Source organism: Tympanuchus pallidicinctus, unplaced genomic scaffold (assembly GCF_026119805.1).
Source record: "Tympanuchus pallidicinctus isolate F22 unplaced genomic scaffold, pur_lepc_1.0 scaffold4, whole genome shotgun sequence".
NCBI lineage: Eukaryota > Metazoa > Chordata > Aves > Galliformes > Phasianidae > Tympanuchus > Tympanuchus pallidicinctus.
Window position 1 is genome coordinate 11,834,947 of NW_026294758.1, and position 25,479 is coordinate 11,860,425.

Consider the following 25,479-nt stretch of genomic DNA (forward strand, 5'->3'; position numbering starts at 1 on the left):
AATCTTGTATCATCATCAGTTCATTAAAGGTCAACAGTAGTTATGTACAGGCTGTCTCACAAGCCACATTGATTGCAGTCATAGCAATGGATTACGTAGGTTCTGTTGTAACATTTTCCATCCATAATGTGGCTGCTAATATGACAGTAAACTCCACACCTTGTCTGGAAGCTTTTTCTCCTTTGATGAGGAGACCAAGGCTGCTTGAAAATAATTCATAAGGGCAGATGTACATGCAATTTATTTATGTCACACCTCCAAAACCATCTTGCCTGCTTTTCACAAAGAGTTGATGGGGTTGCATTCTGCACTTCAGATCTTTAGGGTTATTTGATAGGACCATAAGTATTTCTGGCGAGGTTCACTGCCAGAACCTTGGTGCTTTTGGCTGCTTATGTAGTTTTTGTATAGTTAGCGTACTGAAGCCTTTATCTGCTGTGAGAAAAGGGAGTTCCTAATAATGAGACACCTCTCAAATAGCTCTGTTTTCTTGCTACTTACTGTTAAAACATTACAGAATTACTTCTCTCTATAGATACCACTCTGCAGAAAACTATGGTTCACAACAGTTGGTTTTTTTTTTCTTTGAAGCAGTACCTGAACAAGAGAACTAGATCCAGACTGTTCACATGTTGCTTTATGATTTTTTCATCTTTTTTTGACAGTTGAAGACTTTGGCATCATTTTCTTTATTAACGGATTTTGCATGTAATTAATTAAAAGTCTGCTGATCTGCTAGTGAAACCATGCTGTGTCTTTGAAGGCTCCAGAGATTATGCCCGATACACAGAATAGCACTTTAAGAGTTACATCTAACTCTTAAGTGTAGAGATGGATGAGAAATGCAGATAAAAGTATTGTTGGAATTAAGTAAAGTTTATTCCAAAATCCTGTAATTTTCATTTCCCAGAGCAAGTGCAGATTTGAGAAGGAAAATGGCTAGCCCATTTGAGGTTACTGTAATTGCATAGGCTGTTCTGACTAACTTCTCTTTGTACTACCAATTACGGCAGTGAATGAAGTATTTGGTTTCTATCCTGAGACTGACTTTTTATGCCATCAAACCACTAGCTCGGCAAAGTAGTCTATATGCATCTCAAAAAAATTAAAAAAAAAATCAATCTTTTGCTGTAAAGTTTTTATGGCCTTACGAAGCGAGGCTGCAGAAGTATAGCTTAATGCATTTTAAGAACTTGAAAAATCTAGATGCAATTTCTTCCCCTAAAGGAAGAAAATAAAAATAGCGAAAAGACAAAAAATATTGCATGTACAATTACTCTTGAATTTTATATTCAGATTGCAGGAAGTATTCACCCTTCAAGATGATTGCAGGAAGTATTCACCCTTCAAGATGCTACATCTTGATGTTTTCTCTGGCCTTAAATAAAAGCAAATCCAAATCTGTCAAGTTCTATATTGGAAACATTTTGTAGTGAAAGAAAGAAAGACAATTTTGAAAAGGATTGATCCAAAAAAAGGGCTTGTCACCTGTTTGGGTCTCGTTCTGGGTAAAAGAGGCTGCTTTTCATATTAAATGTGAATTACTTGATGCTGCAAACAGTAGGAACTACGTTTTCAGTTACATTTGCTTTTATCACTGTAACACCTCTTAATGGTTGTAAATGTGCAGGTGCTATCTGTGTTTCTAACTCAGACACTTCTTATCATGCCTCTTAAAGTGCAAGGAGATTGAGAACTATGTTTTCTGGAAAAGTTGAATTCTTGTAAGCCAAAAAGATAATTAACATCTGTAAAGCGCTAAATCTCATACTTTATTACTATTTATTCCACAGAAGATGTATGTACTCCTCCATTATACATTTTTTCAGGGATTATATTTTATCTTTCAGAAGAGATGTTCAGTGTCCTTTTCTGGCCATTTACTTTTCACGTTTGCAGTAGTTAAAATATAAAAATAAATGCAATGGAATTGAATTCCCTTTTTATCCTTCTCATAATCCATTCAAGGAGAAATAACTTTAGCTTTATGATAGCTAACTGTTTTAAATCTAAGTTTCCTTTCCAGGTTAACCAGTGAATTTAATAGCTGTACTAAATCGTTTGCCCCTGCAACGTGTAACTGAGGTTATGCTGACTGAATTAGCCATAAATATATAGGGGAAAAAAATATTAACTAGAGAGGATGCACATTGTTACATTTTAAAGCAGCATTTAATAGCAAAAGTAAAATAAAATATATGCTGTAGCAAGTAGAAAAAAGTTCAGAAGAAAAGCACATGCAATCCAAAAATTTCTTCCATCAAATCCTGTACTACCATGACAGTAGGAAAGATGTGATAGTCAGCGTTTTCAGTGATTATAGATCATAAAATAATAAAAGATCCTTTGCCAAAGGTTTGGACCTTAGTTCCCCCATGTTTTTGCAATTTGGTCTTTGTCTTACAAATCATGGGATCTGTAGAATATGTTGAGAAGGAAAAGAGCTTGCAGATCATGTAGCTCCAACCCCCTGCCACACACAAGGGCACCTCACACTGCACTCATTCAGCCCAGGCTTGAACACCTGCAGAGTCCCTCCTCAGCTTTCTTGCAGGCCCCTTTAGATACTGTTGCAGTGAGGTCTCCCCAGAGCCTTCTTTTTTCCAGGCTGAGCAACCCCAACTCTTTAAACCTTTTTTCATAAGAGAGGTGCTTCAGCCCTCTGGTCATGCTTCTGGCACTCCTCTGAACCTGCTCTAACAGGTTCACGTCCTTCTTGTTTTGAGGGTCCCAAAGCTGAATACTAGGTTGTGTCTCATGAAAGTGAGGTGGAGGATCACCTCTTTTTTCCCTTCTTTTGATGCAAGCCAGAATACACTTGGTCCACTTGGATATCTGTGCTGCAAGCACACATAGCCAGCTCATGCTCAGTTTTTCATCCACCAGTACTAAATCTCAGTGCTGCTCCCATTCTGCTCACTGCCCAACTGGAACTTGTGGTTGAAATTGCTTTGACCTATGTGCAGAGCCTTGAATTTGGCTTAGTTGAATTTCATGAGCATCACAAAGAGCCCATCTCTCAAATCTGTCAGGATTGCTCTGGATGGCATCCATTCCCTCCAGTGTGTCAACCACACTAGTCAGTCAGGATGAGTGGCTAATTATTTGACTCTGAGAAGAACAATCTCCTTGAGACCTAGGTAAATAGGCTGCATGTGTCTGTAGATTTTACTGAATCATTTTCCAGCAAGCAGACACTTAATAGGACTGTGCTTTTTCTGCACATTTAAATTGTCTTTGTCAGAGAGATTGAATCACGTGGAAAAAGAATCTGATTAAGATGTTGCATAAGAAGGTCTGATTCTTTCTTTACCTGAAGTTGATGATTTGGCAGCTAAGAGTTATAGGGACTGATACCACAGTTCCTGTTACTAAGAAGATTGGATAAACTTTGAATAAAACTCTTAAGTAGGTATTAGCGAAGCAAAATAATGGTGTTGAGGATTACGATGGGAGTTCTTCCGTACAGACAGAGAGAATGAGAAGCATTTCAGCTGAGATGCTAAATGCTGTACACATATGTCCCCAAGTAACAGAAGGAAAAAGCAGCCCTTAAAATAATTAAAGAATTTGACTGAAGAGAATTCTTGAGCTAAACCTGGGAATTGGAAGCTTTTAAAAAGTGAGTGCTGTTGTGTTGCTCAAGGAAGATTTGGTACGCTTCTATATTTCCCTATATCTGAAAAGATTATTGAATATTTTGTAGCTCTGGATGATTTGTGATTAAGCTTTTCATTATATATTAGACAAAATGAGGATTTTTTTCTGATTTCTTGACATTTTTGTAATTCCTGTCACTATCTCAGAAATGGATATGAAAGAGAACATTTTGCTGTTTTTACTGAATTAATTGTTTTCCTTTCTAGTTATTCAGATATTCTGATTGAAAGGGAAGTACTGATGCAGAAGTACATTCATCTTGTCCAAATTGTAGAGACTGAAAAGATTGCAGCCAATCAGCTTCGACATCAACTTGAAGATCAAGACACAGAAATTGAAAGACTTAAATCAGAAGTATGTGACAAAGTAATCAATAAATTCTAATATTTTCCTGTGTGCGTTATTAATATTTCTGTAATCTTTGTGAATCAATATGGAACATTCCTCCTATGAATCCTTGGCTAGGTTTTTTTCTTACAAGTATTATGGACTGGTATACTGATTGGATTACTTTTACTTATTACTTTACATATTAGTTTGCAATATGAATACCACTGATATTATTTTCTATCTATCTTTGAGCAGTGAGTTTGGTCCAAACTATTCTATTTCACTGAGTATTAGATGTTTTGTTGCAGTTTTGATCTGAGGAGGTGTGAAATGCGCATTTCATTTTGAGAAGAGAACCAGCTGTCTTCTGGTTCTTTTTCCGTCTGTATCAAGAGCCTTATTTGTTTCCTGAGAACTGTATTTATGTCCCTGTGACCAAATATACGCTTGTCATTCTGTGCAGCTTAATCAAACTTTAAGAAGAGCCTTAGAAGATGAAGAAATTATTTTTCTGTTCGTTTCGTAAGAAAGAATTTCATTACATTGGAAAAGTATTTAATGACTGGTTGTTTTTATCAGATTATAGCTCTAAATAAAACAAAAGAAAGAATGCGACCTTATCAAGGCAACCAGGAAGATGAGGATCCAGATATTAAAAAAATTAAAAAGGTAAACATGCACCACTCTGTGTTTGAGAGGAGAAAAATGGAACGGGGGAGGTTTTCTTCTATTTTAGTCTGTCTTGTTTTTTTTTCCACTAGTTTTGTCTTCGGTTACTGTTTAATTAGACACACTCAACTAACAATATATTTTTTGCCTACTCAAATATATTTAAAATTAAATTATATCAATTTCTGTTTTTCAAAGATGTACTTACTCCATAGTGTATTTCTTACCTAGGTGTTTGTTTTTACTTGGTATATATTCAGTTTATTGGAGAAGGTTGCACATTTCATTCAACTGCTTGTGAAGATTGAAATTAGGTCAGAGGCCAAGAATCAAGCACGTAGTGAGCTTATATTCCTTGCTTGTAAAAGTGTTCATAAAAAATGAGAGAATTTACATTCTGTCACTGCATATGGAATACAAACATTGGCAATGCAGACAGCTATATTATTTCAGTTCTTCTGCTGGTTGATTTGATGTTGGTCATTCTAGGAGAATATGGCCAGTGTTTTTAATGTCAATGAAGAATTGTCCCAGTTTGTATGGTATTTACGTGCAAAGCTTTTGGTAACACTGCTTGCAGCTGTATGTAAATGGCTCCAGAACTGTGCCCATAGATGACTCCCACAAATCCTAGTACAGTATAAATGGAAATCATGTTGAAGATGTGGTCCTTCATTTGTCACCCAAATTTTCACAGTGCTCAGTCTCTCAGATTACATAATTTCTTTTCTGCTGCATTTCTCTCTGCTGCATTTCACTAACCATTTCAGGTAGTTGGAGTCAGGGTTAATACTGAGCTGGTACCCTTATGTGAATATTCTTTTTCATTGTAATAAAGACAGAATTGTCCCTTTTCGTACACGGAGAGTTCTGATTCTGATTCACTGCTTTCTACATCTTCATTGTTTTGACAGTTGGGCCTCTTTTTTTTTTCTTTTTTTTCTAAAGTTGTTTATTCAGTGTAAACTGTTATCAGTGAATTTTTCCATTTCTCTGTCAAGACAAATGGTTGTCACATCAAGGTCAGGGCAATTGAAGTTTTCGGTGATTAGAAGTAGATGTTTAATCCACTTATAACTTTAGTGGATATTATGCTTAAGTAGGTTTTTCTGTAGCATAGAAAATCATTGTAAGAATACCCCAAACCTACTTTTTCTGGGTAGTATTTCTCATCTAGGTCTGCTGTTCAACTGTGTATGTACTTTGGAAACAAACACTAAGTGATATCTGTACAAAAAAGAAATCAAACTGAGCTTAGCAGCTTTTTCAGAATTATGTCAATGCTGATATTGAAGTCTGTCTTGAAATACCTTACACAAAAACATTGCACAATATGATTGGTGGTGTAAGAAAATGATAAATGTGTATAGAGAAATAAAAGGAGTTAAAAGAACCTGTGTGTAGGATAACTGTGCTGATAGAAAGAGGTTGAACTTTTGAGACTGTAATAAAATCTTGCTGTGTACAGGTTGTCTTTTCAAGCAATTTTTGAGCAAGAAATATTACGAATATTACAAAATGCTTGTAGGACTTATTTTGAAAATAGATACCTAAAAGAATTATTAAGGAACAATTACAGATCAGTAATAGTTTAGAGGACAACAGATTTTTTTGACTGAGGCTTTTCATGTAGAAGGTTATTTATTGAGAGAAGAACTTAAAAATAGTCATGAAAGTTTTCTTCTTATCTGTTTTTCTGCCTGGTTCCTTTTTAGGTTCAGAGCTTTATGAGAGGCTGGTTATGTAGAAGAAAATGGAAGACTATTGTCCAAGATTATATTTGTTCTCCCCATGCAGAAAGTATGAGAAAAAGGAATCAGATAGTTTTTAACATGGTTGAGGCTGAATCTGAATATGTGCATCAACTTTATGTTCTTGTGAACTGTTTTCTGAGGCCCTTAAGAATGGCTGCAAGTTCAAAGAAGCCACCTATCAGTCATGATGATGTCAGTAGCATTTTCCTTAATAGGTATGTTTATTTTTGCTTTTGGAGGTTCCTCTGACCACTCCTGTTCATTCTTTTTGTATTTGTAGTAATGAAGTTTTGCTTTTGTTTGTTTGTTGTGATATAAGTAATGTGTCTGAGTTGGACCTCATTCCCTTAGGGTTGGAGGTAAGTTGCAGTCTGTGATTCTGTTTGAAGCCATTTAGTCCTATCTGCCTCCTTACATTCTGTAGCTGCTGTGCTAGAGGAAGGAAAACATAAATAATGCCTTATTGAGCAGCTCTCTTAAATTTTCTGTCACCTTTCTTGTTTCCTTTTCTCTTAAGAGAGTGAAATTGTACTTAGTGGCCTCATATGATTCAGATAAGACCCTCAGGATGAGTATGTCATATTTTCTTTTTTCTATTGTTGTGCCTAAGGAGCCTCCTTTTCTTTTGCTTGTCTTTTCGTATCCAGCAAAAAAGAATTGTTCTCTGCATTAAGCATCCTAGTGCTATTGTAACGAGTATGTAAAAACAAGCCAGCAGCCGTATAGAATTTGATACAGGATTGGGACTGCATCCAAAACTGCCCCAAACTTCTAAGAGAACAACTTGTTTCTTCAGTTATGAGACAGACTTTCCTTTCATAACGTCTTATTCATGATCACTGAACTCTTCATGATTCCACTTACCGTAGGGATGCCTCTAAAGCTCCTTCTGCTGATCACATGAGCTCAAGTACAGTGCTATTCAAAATTCACATTATAGAAAAGCTCTCAGCTTCAGATCTTGAAGAGTACTGTGAGAATACCTATAACTGCCACTGGCTAGAAGTTTTCTGAAACTATTGATACATTGTCAGAGATATTCTTGGAACACTTAGTTGTTAACCTATGTGGAATATACTATTTAATAAACTATGTTATTTAAAAGATTAAGCAGTTAAGATATGCTTTCCATGGTAATTACTATGTATTTTGTAAAGAAACTGCACTAAAAAATCTAAACATTGTAATAAAATGAATTGTTTACTTCCATAATAATAATAACTGTCTTCTGTTTTTCCTACTGAAATGAAAAATGCACTAGTAAACAAGAAGGAATGCTTCTTTGTGAATTGTAAATTGGCAAATAGACCTGAATTTTTTTTTGTTTCTTTAAATACTTGTTTTTCAGTGAAACAATCATGTTTCTTCATGAAATATTTCATCAAGGTTTAAAAGCAAGGATTGCTAATTGGCCTACCTTAATTCTAGGTAAGTTGCTGTATTTTTTACTATTGTATTTTTTAAAGTATTTCTACAGGTTGTTATACTTTCTCAATTCTTGTAATTATTTTTTTAATTGCTGTGAGTTGTTTTTTTTTTCTTTTTTTTTTTTTTAGTGACTGTGTCCTTTTTGAATGAAATGCTTTTGTAGAGCTAGTACCGTGTGCTTTGGTGTAGTGAGTGTACAACATGGGCAGTAGTATAACACGCCTGATATCTAGATGAGAATTCCTCTGTTTTAGCCTTGATCATGAGCATTGATTACACAGAGGCCCCTGCATTTGCAGTGAAATTGTCTGGTTATTAACTCATCAGAACAACTCTATTTTGACAGGTGAAAGAACAAAGTATAATGTTTCCGAATATATTGGAAAGATAACTGATTGCAGTAATTCACTTCCATAGAACATAATAGTTTTGTTTTTTTCTAAAAAATACATTCCAAGACATGGATAGCTGGAAAAAAAAGCATTTCTTGACTTTTTCTAGCTGACTTATTTGACATTCTGCTGCCAATGCTGAACATATATCAAGAATTTGTTCGGAATCATCAGTATAGTCTACAAGTACTGGCAAATTGTAAGCAAAACAGAGATTTTGACAAACTCTTGAAGCAATATGAAGCCAACCCAGCATGTGAGGGGCGAATGCTGGAAACTTTCCTTACTTACCCCATGTTTCAGGTAGTCTCTGTACATTTTTTTCACTCTTTGTTTTTCACGTTTTGTTGAATCATTTTGTGTTACCGAAATCATGATTGATAGAAGGTGTTTCTTGCGTAAGTAAAAGTAGTCTCATGCAAACTAATTTAGTTTTTATGTATTTCATTATTATACAGAAACTGCTTATAGAGATCTTTTCTCAAACTACAATGACTCAAATCTATTAAGAATCCTGTGTATATGCAAGGAGAATGTTGGGTGAGGGCTAGTACCGAAAGAACAAAAAAGGAAAAGCTGGGAAACAAATTATTGACTTCTGACCTGCTGCAGGAATACACAACTGTCCAAACAGGGGTAACATAACTGGTACAGCAAGTTAGAGCAATCACAAGCATTTTAGGAGAAATATATTTTGAAACCCTCTTCCTAGTTTTGTTCTTCAGTGACCTGGTCTTTAGAATATAAAAAATATACAGCAGAAGTATTTGAAAACTTCGTTAGCCTTATGTTATATTCTGTTGATATGTATGGATTAATTATTTGCAGCTGTTATCAAAAGTCTTTGAAACACTAATGTGATGGTTTTGTGACATTTATGTTTGACATAGTTTATTTACCATGTCAATGGTGAATCCCAGCAGTTTGTTCAGTAACTGGCAAATGGAGTTCTACCCCCCTCAAAAAAAGGGTCACTGCCATTGTGTTAGAACTAGTCAGCCCTGTTATCCTAATTAGAAGGCCACTGCTACTTCTAACAGTGTATTTGTTCAGCTTCTAGCCTGTATACCATAAAGTTTGGAAAATTTTGATTGAACTTAAAAATACCTTGGGATTTTAGAGGGGAGAGAGAGGGTCCCATTGATATGTGATGAATAATGTTGTGATGAGGATGTTTTCTGCATAGGAGAAAGCATCTCTCCACTTCCTAAATAGTTCTTATTCTTTAAAAATAAATACTACTGCAGGGTCACTTGCTTCTCTTTAACATTCATGAATGTGCTTTAAGTGACGACAGTTTGAATCAGGATAGTTAAGCTACTGTTTGGCCTTTAACTGTCAAATCTTGCATATTCTTCAGTGTCCATTAGTACAATATGAATTATTTCATCTGTATGCTAACAGGCCACCACCTGGCGTGTAAAAAATCTAGATGCTTGCAACCTATTACAATTTTAGTAAGGTGTATGTGGATCTCCCAGAATGTTTTGAAAATTGTCTGTGTTGACACTTGAATAACAGCAAGAAAATAAGAAATTCAGTGTTATTCTTGTTACTGTCTCTGATTTTTTGTGTACAATATTGAGTTGAATTTATGTTTCTTCAGACTGAAAACACACGCACACATATGCAGCTTCTGTGACCAAAAAGTTCAGTATTTTGGTAGTCTTGTTTAGATTGTATGTATTATCACTTAGTATTTATCACTTACATTTTATCAAAATTATTTCTTTAAGGATTTACTGATTCTATTCCTAATTCGTTTTAAGATTCCTAGATACATAATAACGCTTCATGAACTCCTGGCTCACACACCACATGAACATGTTGAACGAAAAAGCCTTGAATTTGCAAAATCCAAACTAGAAGAACTTTCAAGGTGAGACTTTCTATGCTTTTATTCAATAATTCTGAAGCAAAGACTCTGAAATGTAAAATGAATTTTCTCTCTTTGGTTTTGTCCTTTTTAAAGAAAAGGAACAAAACCGAACCAAAGTCCAGAAAACCAAAGAAATAAATAGTAATATTTAAACTCTTCTAGTCTTTTGTTTAACAGAAATCTACAAGTACTTTGTATTTTGGGTAGGGGAGAACAAAGTTGCTATAGAAACCACCTACCCTTGAGTTATGAGCAATTTTCTTTATGTAAAGAAATATGTATGTTTTTTCACAGTTTTGTTTTTTTTTTTTAAAGGGCATTTTCAATATTCCACAATGCTGAGATCAGTCAGGGTCTTGAGAAGTACTGAGTTCTCAGTCCGTGTTGAGTTTGCATGTGTTAATGAACTAACTATCACATATGCTATAAAGAAGTCCAAATAAACTGGAGCTAAAGATGTATTTTCATAATTAGTACTCACTATAGAAGCCTGTAAAATGAATATCTTCGTAGAAACTCCAGGTCTTAGATGCTTCTTTCTGTCAGCCTGGGCTGAAATTCGTTTGCTATCATTAGGAAACAGGTCTTTCTGTTGTGAACAAAGACACGCTGCATGAACAAGAATGTATGCCTTGAATATCTGGAGTATTCACCAAAAAAGTCCCTGTAAAATATATAGCTGTAAATGCGTAATTGCTTTATAGCTCTTGTTAATTGCATTCTTTTGACTGTTCAGATCTATAATGCCTTTAAGACAGAGTCGCTATGTTGGACAAACTGCCTATCAGTTTGGAGCTTAATAATTTTTCTTTTTTGTCCTGCTGCTTCTTCAATACAGTCAGCTAAATATCATGTCCACCACCTTTTAATGCTCTGGCTTCTTTTGAAAAGACTTCTGAAGAATTAGCTGCGTTTTCTTCTTGCAGTGTAAGCAGGGTCTGCCATATTCTGAGGCCATTTGAAGCAGAGAAGTAATGCCTCCTTTCCCCTTAGTCAGAGCCAATGTCTGTGGGTAGGGTTATGTGTATATGTGTATAACAAGAAGAAATAGCACTGACTCTGCTTCATCTCATAAGTTAGAGTTCATCCAACTAATTTATCTCTGAATGTTCAGAATTGGAGGCTCAAATTGACTGATGCTCTTCTGCTCACAAAGCAGGCAATATGGACCATATGTATAAAACATTATGGCTTATTTATCGTAGATGTGAGTGAAGAATAGGCTTGAGACAGCGCAGTCAAGTCACAGTTCAGGAATATCGCACCATCATGCAAGTTTCTGTGTTAAGGTCTGTCTTGGAATAAACTGCTTTTCTGTGTAAGAGGAAGATACTTACAAAGAGAATCACAGAATCACAGAAACACCAAGGTTGGAAAAGACCTACAAGATCATCCAGTCCAACCTTCCACCTATCACCAATAGTTGTCACTGAACCATATCCCTCAACACAAAATCCAAACATTCCTTGAACATCTCCAGGGTCAGTGACTCCACCACCTCTCTGGGCAGCCCCTTCCAGTGCCTGACCACTCTTTCAGAGAAGTAGTATTCCCTAATGTCCAGCTTGAAGCCATTCCCTCTAGTTCTGTTACCAGTTACACAAAAGAAGAGGCCTACCCCAAGCTCACTTCAGGTAGTTACAGAGAGCAATAGTGTCTCTCCTGAGCCTCCTCTTCTCCAGACTGAACAATCCCAGCTTCTTCAGCTGCTTATCATAAGGCCTGAGCTCCAGACCCCTCACCAGCTTTGTTGCCCTTCTCTGAACCCACTCCAAGGTTGGAGGGGCCCAAAACTGTACGTAGTACTGGAGGTGTGATCTCACCAGAGCTGAGTACAGGGGATAGTCACTGCCCTGTTCCTGCTGGCAACACTGTTTCTGATGCCAGCCAGGATGCCATTGGCCTTCTTGGCCACCTGGGCACACTGCTGGCTTTTGTTCAGCCAAGCATCAATCAATACCCCCAGGTCCATTTCCTCTACGCAGTCCTCCTGCCACACCGCCCCAAGCCTGTAGCGTCACCTGGGGTTGTTGTGGCCGAAGTGCAGGACCCGGCATTTGGCCTTGTTGAAACTCATCCCACTGGCTTCAGCCCAGCTCTCCAGCCTGTCCAGATCCCTCTGTAGGGCCTCCCTACCCCCAGGCAGATCCACACTTCCAGCCAACTTTGTGTCATCTGCAAACTTACTGAGGGTGCACTCAGTGCCCTCATCCAGGTCATCATTAAAGATACTGAAGAGGAGGAAGTTAAGAGATGAACCATTAAAGTTGTAATTGTTACAGGGAGCAATGAGGAAGTGAATGGTACGTTCAATCGTAAATTGAAGCAGACCAGAACAGGAACCTAAAACCAAGGTCAGGGAGTCTAAAATGTGTTTTATAGCTAACATAAAGAGCTAAGAAACATTTCCAGTTTTGTGGATGCTAGTGAGCATCAAAAAGTACTCTTCTAGCGCTTTGAAGAATTTTCATCTTGGTGGCATCTGTCAGATGCGTTCAAGAGTAGTCTAAGAACAACTCTGACAGAATAGGTTCCACTGCTGAAAAAATGATTGCAACAATGGTTTGAAAGAAGGCAAAGCAGAGCAAGAAACTCTCTCTGGACTAGTCATGTGCTGTATGTATATATCTTTTGTGTTGTAAAGGACATTATCATCTCTTTATGTGTACACTGTCAAAAGTTCAAATGAAATTACATGAAATATTTTGCATACATATTTTTGAAACATATTGCAAGATATATTTTGGGGAGTTTTAAGTACATTTTGTATTGTGTCTGACAGGGTAATGCATGATGAAGTGAGTGACACAGAAAACATCCGGAAGAATCTGGCCATAGAAAGAACAATAGTAGAAGGCTGTGATATATTGCTAGATACTAGTCAAACTTTTATACGCCAAGGTAAGACTTCTCTTTAAAAGCTACCTATGAAAATAATTGCATTTAAAACAGCAGGGTTCACATTGCCATCATTGGGCAAGTCACTGCACTGGGCACAGGTAACATCCTTAAAGTCTAGTGGACTGTGTAGGATGAGTTAAAAATGCTCAAATTTGGGCAGATTTGAGACTATAGTTGTGCCCCATTTCTGTACTGCATTATTGAGGAACCATGAAGAACAACAGCAATGGTAAATCATACATGGGACACTATTATACACTGAACAGGCTGTGATCTTCAGTTGTAATTACCTACAGCTCCACAGAGACAAAGGCTGTCTGGTCAGTCAAAATGGTAATGTCAGCTGATGCATCACCTGGACAAAAGTGCACGAGTAGCCTGAAATTTTGTCAAATGATTAAGCAATAAAGCGGTTGCTAAGAAATAGCTGTCATTCCCATTTTAATCAGTGCTTCAGGAACAGCTCAAATTCATAGTGCCAGAATCATAGAATCATAGAATAGCTCAGGTTGAAAAAGACCTTAAAGATCATTAAGTCCAACCACAACCTAACCATATTACCTTAACTAACAGCCCTCCGCTAATAATGTCTTTGAGAACCACATTCAAATGGTTTTTAAACACATCCAGGGATGATGACTCAACCACGTCTCTGGGGAGCCTATTCCAGTGCTTAACAACCTTTTCTGCAAAGAAGTTTTTCCTAATATCCAACCTAAACTTACCTTGATGCAACTTAAGGCCATTTCCCCTCGTCCTGTCACCTGCGAGAAGAAACCTGTCCTGCTCTTGCTGTAAACACCTTTCAGATATTGGAAGAGAGCAATAAGGTCTCCCTTCAGCCTCCTCTTCCCCAGACTAAACAACCCCAGTTTCTTCAGTTGCTCCTTGTAGGGCATATTCTCCAGTCCTTCACAAGCCTCATTGTCCTTCTTTGGACCTGCTCCAGCACCTCAGTGTCCTTTCTGTACCGAGGTGCCCAAAACTGAACACATACTCAAGGTGAGGCCTCATCAATGCTGAATACAGGGGCAGGATTACTTCCCTACTCGCACTCACCACACCATTCCTGATACAAACCAGGATGCCGCTGGCCTTCTTGGCCACCTGGGCACTCTGCTGGCTCATATTCAGCTGGCTGTCCATCAGTCCACCAAGGTTCCTTTCCTTTCCATCTGGCAGCTTTCCAGTCACTCTTCCCCAAGCCTGTAGGGTTGCCTGGGGTAGTTGTGACCAAAATGCAGGACCTTACACTTGACCCTACTGAAACTCATACAGTTAACCTTGGCCCACCAATCCAGTCCATCCAGGTCCCTCTGTAGTGCGTATCTGCCCTCTGGCAGATCAACATTCCCTGCCAACTTGGTGTCGTCTGCAAACTTACTGAGAGTGCAGTCAACCCCCTTGCTCATAAAGATGCTAAATAGAAGCGACCTCAGTACCAGGGCCTGGGGGACACCACTTGTGACCAATCTCCAACTGGATTTAACTGCACTGACCGCAATTCTTTGGGCCTGGCCATCCAGCCAGCATTTCACGCAGCAGAGCAGATGCCCATCCAAACTGTGGCCAGCCAGCTTCTCCACGAGAATGTTGTGGGGGACAGTGTCAAAGGCTTTACTGAAGTCCAGGTAGACCATATCAACAGCCGTACCTTCATCCACTAAGCGGGTCACCTTGTCATAGAATGAGCCAATACCCGATATACTTGCTCCATCTTCTGAGAGGTACATTTTTGGGCTTCACTAGAAGTCCGGGAATAGATACAAAGATCACTTCAAGAAGAAAAACATGAAGAAAATGAAGGCTTCTTGTTCTTCCAGAGAGGTAGAATTACATCTAATAAAATTCAGTTAGTAAAAAGAATGAGGGAGAGGCATACCATATTCTTTATTCTTGGTGGTTTTGGAAACTCCTCCTGCTGAAGCTTAGGTCCATCATGTACAGAGAAGTGTTCGTTCCACCTCTGCTCAGCATTTGTGAGGCTGTAGCTGCATACTGTGTTCAGTTCTAGGTCACCCAGTTCAAGACTAACGTAGACAAACTGTAGAAAGACCGGTGCAAAGCTACCAAGATGCTGAAAGGCCTAGAGCACCTCTCCTATGAGGAGAATAAAAAAGAGCTGGGACTGTTCAGTCTGGAGAAGAAAAGGTTCAGGGAGGACCTTACCAACATGTATAAGAAGCTGAAGAGGGGTGCAAAGAAGACAGAGGCCTACTCTTTTCAGTGGTGCCCACTGCGAGGAGAAGAGACACTGAGCACAGCCTGGAACACAGATGGTTCCCTCTGACCATCAGGCAGCACTTCTTTTCTGTGGGGGCGTGGGAGTCCTGGCACAAGGACCTGGAGGCTGTGGAGTCTCCTCCTTGGAAGTCTTTAGAAGCCACCTGGGCGTGAGCCTGAGTGCTCTGTTCTGTGTGGCCCTGCTTGAGCAGGGAGGGTTTGCCCACATGAAATCAGAGATTCTTTAATGGCCTGTTTACCATCCTGTGATATCAGGAGATAAATTTCTTACTGTACTCCACAAAATTGTAATTTAAAGTAAGTGATACCTTGAACTGAAACTATAAATGGATTGTAGTTCTTAACTTGGGGGGGCTCACTCTAATGGTAAAACAAATGAAAAATCTTCATAATTGAAGCCTATTTTCCATTTATATAAGAATTTACTTCTTGATCTTTTCTAACAAGGTAGTAGTTTTGGATGGAGTAGCTACGGGTCTGTTAGGGAAGGATTTTAATGAGGCAAAAGCATTGTAAAGCATTACATACATGTAGGGAAGCTTGAGAATTTAATTTAGGTATATCCCTTCATGCGATCTTCTTTAGATAGCATCATCAGAACATTTGGTATTTAAATAGAATCATATGCAAAGCTGGTAGTTTAATAGGCTTTGTTTAGAATTTGAAATCCATTCTGTAGTGTTTCTGAGGTTATTTAGCCAAACTATGAAACTTTCCGTAGTAACTTCTGAGATTGTTTGTACAGTGATCACATTTAAGTTACTCTGTTGTTCTTTAAATGTATGTGTTTGCTATAATTGAGGTGTTTCAGGAGTTATGAATGTGGTTTCAAGAAAAATGTGGAATTGTTACATTACAGCCACCCTGGAGAACTATGGGGCTGATTGTCCTTGACTGACTTGTACCATGAAATTTTCTTAAACTTTTCTTTTTTTTCACTGTGATTACGGTATTTTATATTTAAATGCATATGATGCTTTTTCCCTTAAAATTGACTAATATAATTTTGTCTGTGTACCCACTGTTTCATCAGTGGAAACCTACTAATTTTTCTGTGAAAATCAATCTGTAAAGGTTGGAATGTTGGTATGTAAGACCCAAGTCAAACCAGTGATTTAAGTAAATCAATTTCAGGTTTAATTCTGGGAATACTGTTAAGGACAGTGGATAAGCCTGCATGTTATGAAAGGCTGCATCACAATTTACCTTTTAGAAATCTTAAAGCGTATGACATTGTATGAGTGCAGAAATCTGACTCAAGCTGATGAAATAATGGCAAGCCCATTTTTCTTTCACATCTGATTATAGGGTCACTTTAAGAGTGATGTCCACCTCATCTAATTTCAGTTAAGCTCCTCTTCTTTGTGTTGGTTGTGGAGAAATAGGTACCTATTTCTGACCAAAAAAAAAAACCAACCAAACAAACAAACAAAAATATTTCTGACAGTGCTTTGCACAGTAAATTATGAATTCACTTTCAGATTTCTTGGGGTCTCCTTTTACCTACCTCTTACTTTGAAACAGACTATACTGTTAGGCCCTCTGTCAAGGCAAATAGTATCTTCTTTATCTCTGTTTCTTCTCTTTGACATGGTCCCTCACCACATCTTTTCTCTCTAAATTGGAGAGGCATGGGTGTGAAGGATGGACAGTTTGGTGGATTAAGAATAGGTTGGCTGCTTGCAGCCAAAGGGTTGTGATCAGTGGCTCTGTGTCAGAGTGGAGGCCGGTCACAAGCGCTGTCCCTCAGGGTCTTGGGACCGGTGCTCTTCATAAGTGACACAGACGATGGCATCAAGTGCACCCTCGGCAAGTTTGCAGATGACACCAAGCTGGGCAGTGCAGTCGATACACTGGAGGAAAGGGAAGCTGTCCAGAGGCTGGAGAAGTGGGTCCATGAAAACCTAATGAGGCATAGGGTACTGCACTTGGGTCAGGGTAGTCCCAGGTATTTATACAGAGTAGGGGAAGATCTCCTTGAGAGCAGCCCTGCAGAGAAGGACTTAGGGGTCCTGGTGGATGAGAAGCTGGACATGAGCCAGCAATGTGTGCTTGCAGTCTAGAAGGCCAACTGTGTTCTGGGCTGCATTAAAAAAGGGGTGGCCAGCAGGGGGAGGGAGGTGATTGTCCCCCTGTACTCAGCTCTTGTGAGGCCCCATCTGCAGTACTGCATCCAGGCCTGGGGCCAGGAGGGAGGTGGAGCTCTTGGAGCGGGCCCAGAGGAGGGCCACTGAGATGATCAGAAGGCTGGAGGAAAGGCTGAAGGGCTTGTTTAGCTTGTTTGGGCTTGTTTAGCTTAGAGAAGGCTCCAGGGAGACCTCATTGTGGCCTTCCAGTACTTGAACAGAACATATATATAAGAGGGGCAGCAGCTGTTTATAAGGGTGGATAGTGATAGGACAATGGGGAGTGGTTTTAAACTGTGACAGGAGAGGTTTAGGTTAGATATTAGGAGGAAGCTTTTCACTCAGAGGGTGGTGACATACTGGAACAGGTTGCCCAAGCAGGTGGTGGCTGCTCAGTCCCTGGAGGCATTCAAGGCCAGGCTGCATGTGGCTGTGGGCAGCCTCATCTGGTGGTTGGTGACCCTGCACTTGTAAATGGATGATCATTGTGTTCCTTTTCAATCCAGGCCATTCTATGATTCTATGATTCTGTGATTCTTTAATGGCCTAAGGCAACGGAGACCTTGATCTGCCATCCAGCATTGGCTGACACCCAGAAAACTGTCTTCTGGAGGCCCCTCAGAGGCCATCAAATATGTTTTCTGATCGTCAGCTGCACTAAATTTACCTCTGCTAACGAATATGTCATAATTACAAAATTATGGAGTGGTTGAGGTTTGGAGGGACTTTTGGGAATTGTCCTGTCCAATTCCACCTGCTGAAAGCATTATCAACTGGTGCCAGTTACTCAGCATCATGTGCAGTCAAGTTTTTATTATTTCAAAAGAATGGAGTTTTTTTTTTACATCATATTACTAATGAACATTTCAAAATTAGTCTCACTTGGTTGTGGTAGTTGTACATGGGCCAGTCATAACAATTTTTTTTATTTTCTTAAGAGGAAATCTGTAGTAGAATCTACGACATGGCAAATGCTCAATTTCTTTAATCACGAGAACTTGATGGAAATACAGTACATCCTTACTAGATTTCAACTCTGTAGATTTTTTTTTCTGTGAGTATTAAGCTCATTATTGAAAGGAGATAACGCAGCCTCTCTTCACACTATGAAATAGTAGTATTTCAGGTCCTTTTTTTTTTTGTAGAATACAGGTGAATCTAAAAGGTGTTGCGTAGGTTTACAGATTTCTAGAGTATAGCTTTTCTTTGTGTTTTATTACTGTGGCACAAATCATTGTGTACTCATTTAGTCTGAACATGTAGTGGTTCTCAAAGTACAGCAGAATGTTGTAAGTTGATCAGTGTATATTTTATTACGTCTCAGATGTATTAACAACTTGATATTTAAGTGCAAATAAGGAAATAAATGTAGGAAAAAGTGATGTAGAACAACAGTAGCTTTTTCACAGAGTAATCTTAATTTCTCTGTTAGTCTGTGTACATGAACTTCAAATTGTGCTTCACTATCAAGTTTGATTCCAGACCCAAAATAAAAGTGATCATGATATCAGCAGGCAAAAAATTAGTGAGAGAATGGTTTTGAACAAACAAACAAGATGGAAGCATAACTTTCTCTGTTTTGGAATTCTGTAGATTGCAAATTCAGACTTAATGCAATGAGATTCAATTTAGTGCTTGACTGGTAACACTTCAAACTGAGCTGTGTAGCCCTGACTCTAACACAATGCAAGATTAGAGATCTGCTTCATTTGCATCTCTTATAGGCATACATATATACAAACCTTCCTTTCCATACAAATGTTTCCCTTCAAAACCTTTGTTTTTCTCCCTCTGTCTCTTTGGCTTGAAACTAGTGTACCTTTGCAAATCTAGCAATTACCAAAAGTTGAGAAAAATGGAGATTGCTGTTCAGCTTTGTTCTCAGATTAACGTGTTAGTAGCTCAGAGTTGTACAGAAATTTGACAACTATCTAACTAACTATTAGTTCAGACTTTGTTTGCTTGATGCTAGGACTGTGGTTACAGAGATGGATTTACTACTTCCATTAAAAAAAAGTACAAATCTGTGAACTTGTCCTGAAACCCAAAATGAACTGGTACAAAGAAGATAAATGACCTTTTTTTTTTTTTTTAATGGAAATTAATGTGTGTTAATACTTACTAGAATGAAAAGTTGCATGATTTAATACCAAAATGTTTGGTAGATTAACACTTCTAAATATTGTTATAGTCACAGTTTATTTTTTATTTTGATTATTGTCAGGTTCTCTTATTCAAGTTCCTTCAGTTGAAAGGGGGAAACTTAGCAAAGTTCGTCTGGGATCATTATCCTTGAAAAAGGAAGGAGAAAGGCAGTGCTTCTTATTTACAAAGCATTTTTTAATTTGTACAAGAAGTTCAGGAGGAAAACTGCATCTCCTTAAGGTACACATTATGACTCAATTCTGTATTTCAATTCAATGAAAATAAAGCTTCAATCAAATTTTAATATAGCGGGGGGGGGGGGAAGGGTGGGGTAGGGGGTTTGTTCTGAACTGAGATTTTGTGTTCTTATGAACAGAAGTGAGATGATGTATTTCTCATTGCAATACACTTTTCCGGATGTGCGTGATTTAATAAACCTGGGGCTAGAAACAGTACATCAGTGCCTTTGTATAAGCCAGTAGTGGCTCTAAGTCTGTTTACAAAGCAATAATCAGCCAGTACACCCCACAGAACTATGAAAGAACTTCCAGAGCTGTAATAAAATTAATATTTGAAGTCGGTTTAATTTTCCTGGGCAGCATATTGTCTTAAAGTGAATGTTCTACTTAGAGTGCTCTGGTTACACTAGTTGAGAATCAGTCTTCCTTGGGTTGGCTTTTGAATGAAGGTAAAATGGCAGTTTGTGGATTGATGTATGTTGAACAAAATTTTAATCTGACAAGGACATATCAGAGATATTTCAAGACTGCTTAGAAAATCTCTCTTGTTACTTTCTGTATGCATTTTCACTTTGTGCTCTTTAAATAATTAATGTATTTTGCAAAGTAAATGAAGTGTAACTGAATCTTTCAAAAAGTCATGTATTATTTTTATTTAAATTCAGAATGAAATGATGAAATTCTAGTTACCTTTTCTGAAACTTATGAACAAGCCTGTGGGAGACAAATTATAGTATGGTAATAATGAAAAAAAATTTGCACATTTAAACATATGATTGATTTGCTTGCTTAAAGAAAATGTAATATCAGATCCAGCCTGTTTTAGTTCTTGGAAAATGTACATCATGAAATTGATATATCTTTCTATGAGCTCTGGATTGTAGAATCTTACTGTAAGATGTATCAATATTTTAAAATAGCTATAATGGCGAATTGGAGCACATGTCTCAATTTATGAAAAATGTACTTTGTTTTCATAGACAGGAGGCGTTCTGTCGTTAATAGAGTGCACATTGATTGAGGAGACAGATGCAACTGATGACGACTGTAAGTTACCTTCAACTGTTTGTAGTAATTACAGTTCTAAGTATATATATATATTTAAGTTTACCCTTGATTTATTTTTCATAACAAATTGACATGTTCTCCTCATTCATGAAATCGGAGAAACATCTGTTAACTGAAAGAGTAGAATAAATTATTTAATAATGGCTGTACTGGCTTGCATAAGGATTTGTTTTGCTGTGTTTATTGTTGCTGTTGATATCTCACATAAGATTTCGAAGTACACTGGCTGAAGGAATGTGACAAATTATTTGCTGACTTTTCTATTCAGCTTCACCTGAGGATCTTAGAAAGAAAAAAAAAACCAAACTTCTAGAAAGACAAAACAGATAATTGAGTTTCTTTCATGAAAGCTGATAGAGTTGGCAGAATTAGTAGAAAGTTTTTGTCTACAGATTTTGACTACAGCCCTTTTCAAATGAAGTAATTAAGCACATCCCCAGGCTGGGTGTTTTGTTACTCTTGACTTCCTCCCTGTAGTTTTAGACAAGTATTACCCATGAATTGTGGAAGTAGTTCCATTAATTTCAGTAATCCTTCAGTGTGTTGAGAGCATATGAAATATAGAAGGGTTAGAAGGACCTCAGCCTTATCTGACATTTTAACATGTAACTTACATGAATTCCCACTAATGTATATTAGTAACTTTTATTGTATTTGGTGTATGTGGAAAATGATAATCAGCGTTTTGGATTCCCAGTCACATTTACTCTTTGTCAGAGAAATATTTTAATATAACTTTTTCAGTAAGTGGAAACAATATTTTCTTTATACTGTGGTTTGAAATCTCACATTTTGTCTTTTTTTACTTCTTTCGCTGTAAAGCAAAAAGCTCTGGACAGGTGTTTGGACACCTCGATTTCAAGCTTGTCGTTGAACCTACAGATGCTCCTCCTTTTACTATTGTCCTCTTAGCCCCTTCACGTCAAGAGAAAGCTGCGTGGACAAGTGATATAAGTCAGGTAGCTTTCTGCATTCTTTATCCTATTTGTCATGAAATTATTTACTTCATGTTTCTGAAAACTAATCCAAGAGAAAAGTGATTTCTTGAGAGATGATTGATTGCAATGTATTTGCAAATCCCCTAGTGTTACCTGTTCTCCCTGAAATTTTGCTTTTGCATTTGACTTCTTAGTGGAATGCATGTCAATCTGAGAGCTGAAAACCTGCATGACTGAGTTGTGTGCTGCATGCCTACAAAGCTTGGAAGTGGCCTAATAAGGTATAGGTAAACACAGCAGCTGAGAGAGCATTGGGTGAAGTAGTTAGTCAGACTGCCAGGGAAAACAGTAGGAAACTTTTCTCTCTTTGTTATTCCCTTTGAGGAAAGGAAAATCTGCCCCAGCTATTGCTTTCTGAAGAGATTTGAGGGCAACAATAGAGATACTTTAATAATGTGAGAATGATGAAGATTAAGCTTCTTAAGAAAGCAGAATGATGGAATCGCTGAAATTGGAAAAGACTTCCAAGATCATCTAGTCCAGGCATCCACCTATCACCATTTCACCACTAAACCTTGTCTAGTACACCATCTAAATGCTTCTTGAACACCTCCAGGGATGGTGAATCAACCTCTGCCCTGAGCAGCCTTTGCCTGTTCCAGCATCTGACCGCTCTTCTGGAGAAGTTTTCCTAATGTCCAACCTGAATCTGCCTTGGCACAACTTGAGGTCATTTCTTCTAGTTCTACTGCTACTTACACAGGAGAAAAGTCTGACCTGCACCTCACCACAACGTCCCTTCAGGTAGTTGTAGAGAACTATAAGGTCTCTCCTGAGCCTTCTTCACAGGAAAGAATTCCAGTTCCCTCAGCCTCTCCCCATAAGACTTGTGCTCCAGTCCCTTCACAGCTTTGTTGATCTTCCCCGGGCACTCTATTGGGCCTCAGTGTTTCAATAATAGTGGGGGGCTCAGAACTGTATGCAGCACTTGATTTGAAGTCTCACTTGTGCTGCGTACTGGGAGATGATCGCCTCTCTAGTCTCGCTGGCTGCACTACTTCTGATACAAGCCAGGTTGCCATTGGCTTTCTTTGCCACCTGGGCACACTGCTGGCTCATGTTTAGCTGAGTGTCAACCAACACTACCAAGTCTGTTTCTTCCAAGCAGCCTTCCTGCCCTCTGCCCCAAGCCTGGGGTTGTTGTGGCCAAAGTGCAAGACCTGGCACTTGGCCTTGTTGTACTTCATCCCATTGGCCTCAGTGCATTGATCCAGCCTGTCACAGAATCACAGAATAGCCAGCGTTGGAAGGGACCTCAAGGATCATGAATCTCCAACCTCACTGCCACGTGCAGGGCCACCAACTTCCACATTTAGAACTAGACCAGGCTGCCCAGGGCCCCATCCAGTCTGACCTTGAACACCTCCAGGGACGAGGCATCCAGATCTTTCTGAAGAACCTTCTTACCCTCAGGCAGATTAATGGTGTCATCTGCAAGAGTAGATACCACCTTAAAAGAGAAGAGTAAGGACTCAAGACCCTGTGCAAACATCATAGGCATTTTGTTGCTGCTGAAGAAATCTCCTCTCTTCTACTTTAAGCGTGTCCTTTGGCCCTAGCTCCCTATTTGATTCCTTCACGTCACAATTTTTCTAAGATTTTATCTGTCAAATAACTGAAAAATGCTAGGACTCTGCAGTCTTAGTGGAAAACAGCACTGAACCACCATGGGTAGTTTGGTGCTTAGAGCTTCTTTGCAACATTTAAAAGTCAAGTAGAGGAAACTATGTATCATTATTAGAGATGTGTGTTGAGGTTTTTTTCTCAGTGCTTTAAAGTAACAATTTTGTGAAGTCATAATGTGAATTATTTAACTTTGAAACCATTGTTAAAAATCTGAAATTAAAAACACACATAGTAAAAATAAATCATAGAAGACCAGAAAAGGCCTCTGGTAGTCTTCTCTAACTGATCTAACATCAGTCATTATTTTGCTAGGCAGTATTTCAGCATATTATTCTTAAACCCAGTGTAAATGTATATGAGAACTTTGGAAACTCCATTTTATTGATGTGAAGTAATAGTGTGGTCTGCACATATATAATTGTTGAAAATAAAGTTTGAAAGTATTATAAAAGCAAGAGCCCTGTAGTAGTATATATAGGATACTTGAACCAGACCATAAAAGCCTTAACTGCTGGCAGACTGCAGACTTCCAAGAGCAGGGTTTTGGGTGCTCTGTTATCTCAACTACATCAGAATACAAATCAGCAGAAAATGCTGTTCAGATGGCTTTGAGCTGTACTTACACACCACTAGTGCTGAGCTGCTTTGAGGCTTGAATAACAGCTTAACCACGCATAACTTGTAAACTTCTATTGGCCACAGCACAGCCTGTAATTTCAAACTAATATGTGCTATAAACGTGTCCCAGAAGTGTCTTCACACTTTCTGATACCTAGTCCAAAACATTTATACAAGAGTTTTCAATGGACTGCTCAGACAGCAGCTTCATAGCTGTATTTCAAAATAATAGCACTGTTTGAATTTATTTTTAAAGGAAATGTGTGTTTTTAGAAACTATTTGTCTCTTACTTTATACATATAATACATAATATTGACTTTCTTTCAGTGCTGATTTTTCAAGATATGATAGAAGCATTTAAGGTCATTCAGTTTCAAATAAACTTCAAGGTTATCTCAATTTCAACTGGAAATCTGCAGCCATGTAAAAAAGATTCTGGGCCAAATTCTCTGAACATGCTGGTAAAGATGCATGGACGTGAGTCTCTGCAAATCAAAGGAAGAAGACTAGAGAGTAGTATCTGTTACAATTGCTTCATCACTGCTTTTCTTTTATGAAAGTACCTTGTACTTTAGTCTGCTCAGGCTCTGTGAAAGCTAAGTTTTAGTGATGGTAGTGGTGACACTAACAGCGTGGAAATTAACCTCTTATAGTGTGTTGTGATATTAACAGTTCACAATATTTATTTTCACAGTGCATTGATAACATAAGGTGCAATGGTTTAATGACCATAGTGTTTGAAGAAAATTCTAAAGTCACTGTGCCGCATATGATAAAGTAAGTGAGACAATTTATACCCAGTGAGAAAAATTTGTTTCTTTGCTTTTTGATAAAAGTTTTTTAAGAAAAGGAAGTGTGTTTTTGGAAAATAAAGTATTTACTTCCCCTTCATTTACCCCCATTTTTGTTGGCTGGAATTAAATCTTCATCCCAATATTTATTTTTTTCAATCTGTTTCCTGAAATAGTAGGAACTGAAAATGGCCAACTCTGAAGTCACAGTGTTGGACTATATAGGATCACAGCTCAATTTTCTCTTTTATTTCTGAAGCTGCAGTAAGTTATGGTTTGGATAAGTAGTTTAATTCTGTATTGGTTATTTATTTTCTGTCCTACTACTCATCATTTTATTTAATGTATTTTTAAATGTTTGGTAAACCTACACCAAGTGCAAACAAGTATGACTTTCCAAAGCATTCCAAAGCCAAAGTTTTTCTTTTCCTTATTTCTCCTATTTCTAAGGGGAAAAAAAAAAAAACAACAAAAAAGCCCCACAAAAACGAACACATTATCCCACAATTTTAACTTTAATCAAATCAAGGTAGCATGTTTTATTCATAAACCTGCTTCTTTCACCCTTAAATTCATTCTGCAGCCTGTGTGCAGGTACAACCTGTGAAGG

General features: G+C 38.0%; 1 protein-coding gene across 4 annotated transcripts in view; it reads left to right on the forward strand.

Annotated features, from left to right (window-relative positions):
- RASGRF2 (Ras protein specific guanine nucleotide releasing factor 2) overlaps positions 1-25,479 on the forward strand; it is a 124,021-nt gene that overhangs the window by 38,898 nt on the left and 59,644 nt on the right. For all 4 annotated transcript variants that reach the window (XM_052700508.1, XM_052700510.1, XM_052700511.1 and 1 more), the window contains exons 3-13: positions 3,867-4,014; positions 4,570-4,659; positions 6,375-6,628; positions 7,762-7,841; positions 8,343-8,536; positions 10,003-10,112; positions 12,895-13,013; positions 19,608-19,768; positions 20,748-20,814; positions 21,658-21,794; positions 24,773-24,855. In XM_052700508.1, coding sequence (XP_052556468.1) covers positions 3,867-4,014; positions 4,570-4,659; positions 6,375-6,628; positions 7,762-7,841; positions 8,343-8,536; positions 10,003-10,112; positions 12,895-13,013; positions 19,608-19,768; positions 20,748-20,814; positions 21,658-21,794; positions 24,773-24,855 — 1,443 coding nt within the window. The remainder of the gene's footprint in view (positions 1-3,866; positions 4,015-4,569; positions 4,660-6,374; positions 6,629-7,761; positions 7,842-8,342; positions 8,537-10,002; positions 10,113-12,894; positions 13,014-19,607; positions 19,769-20,747; positions 20,815-21,657; positions 21,795-24,772; positions 24,856-25,479) is intronic.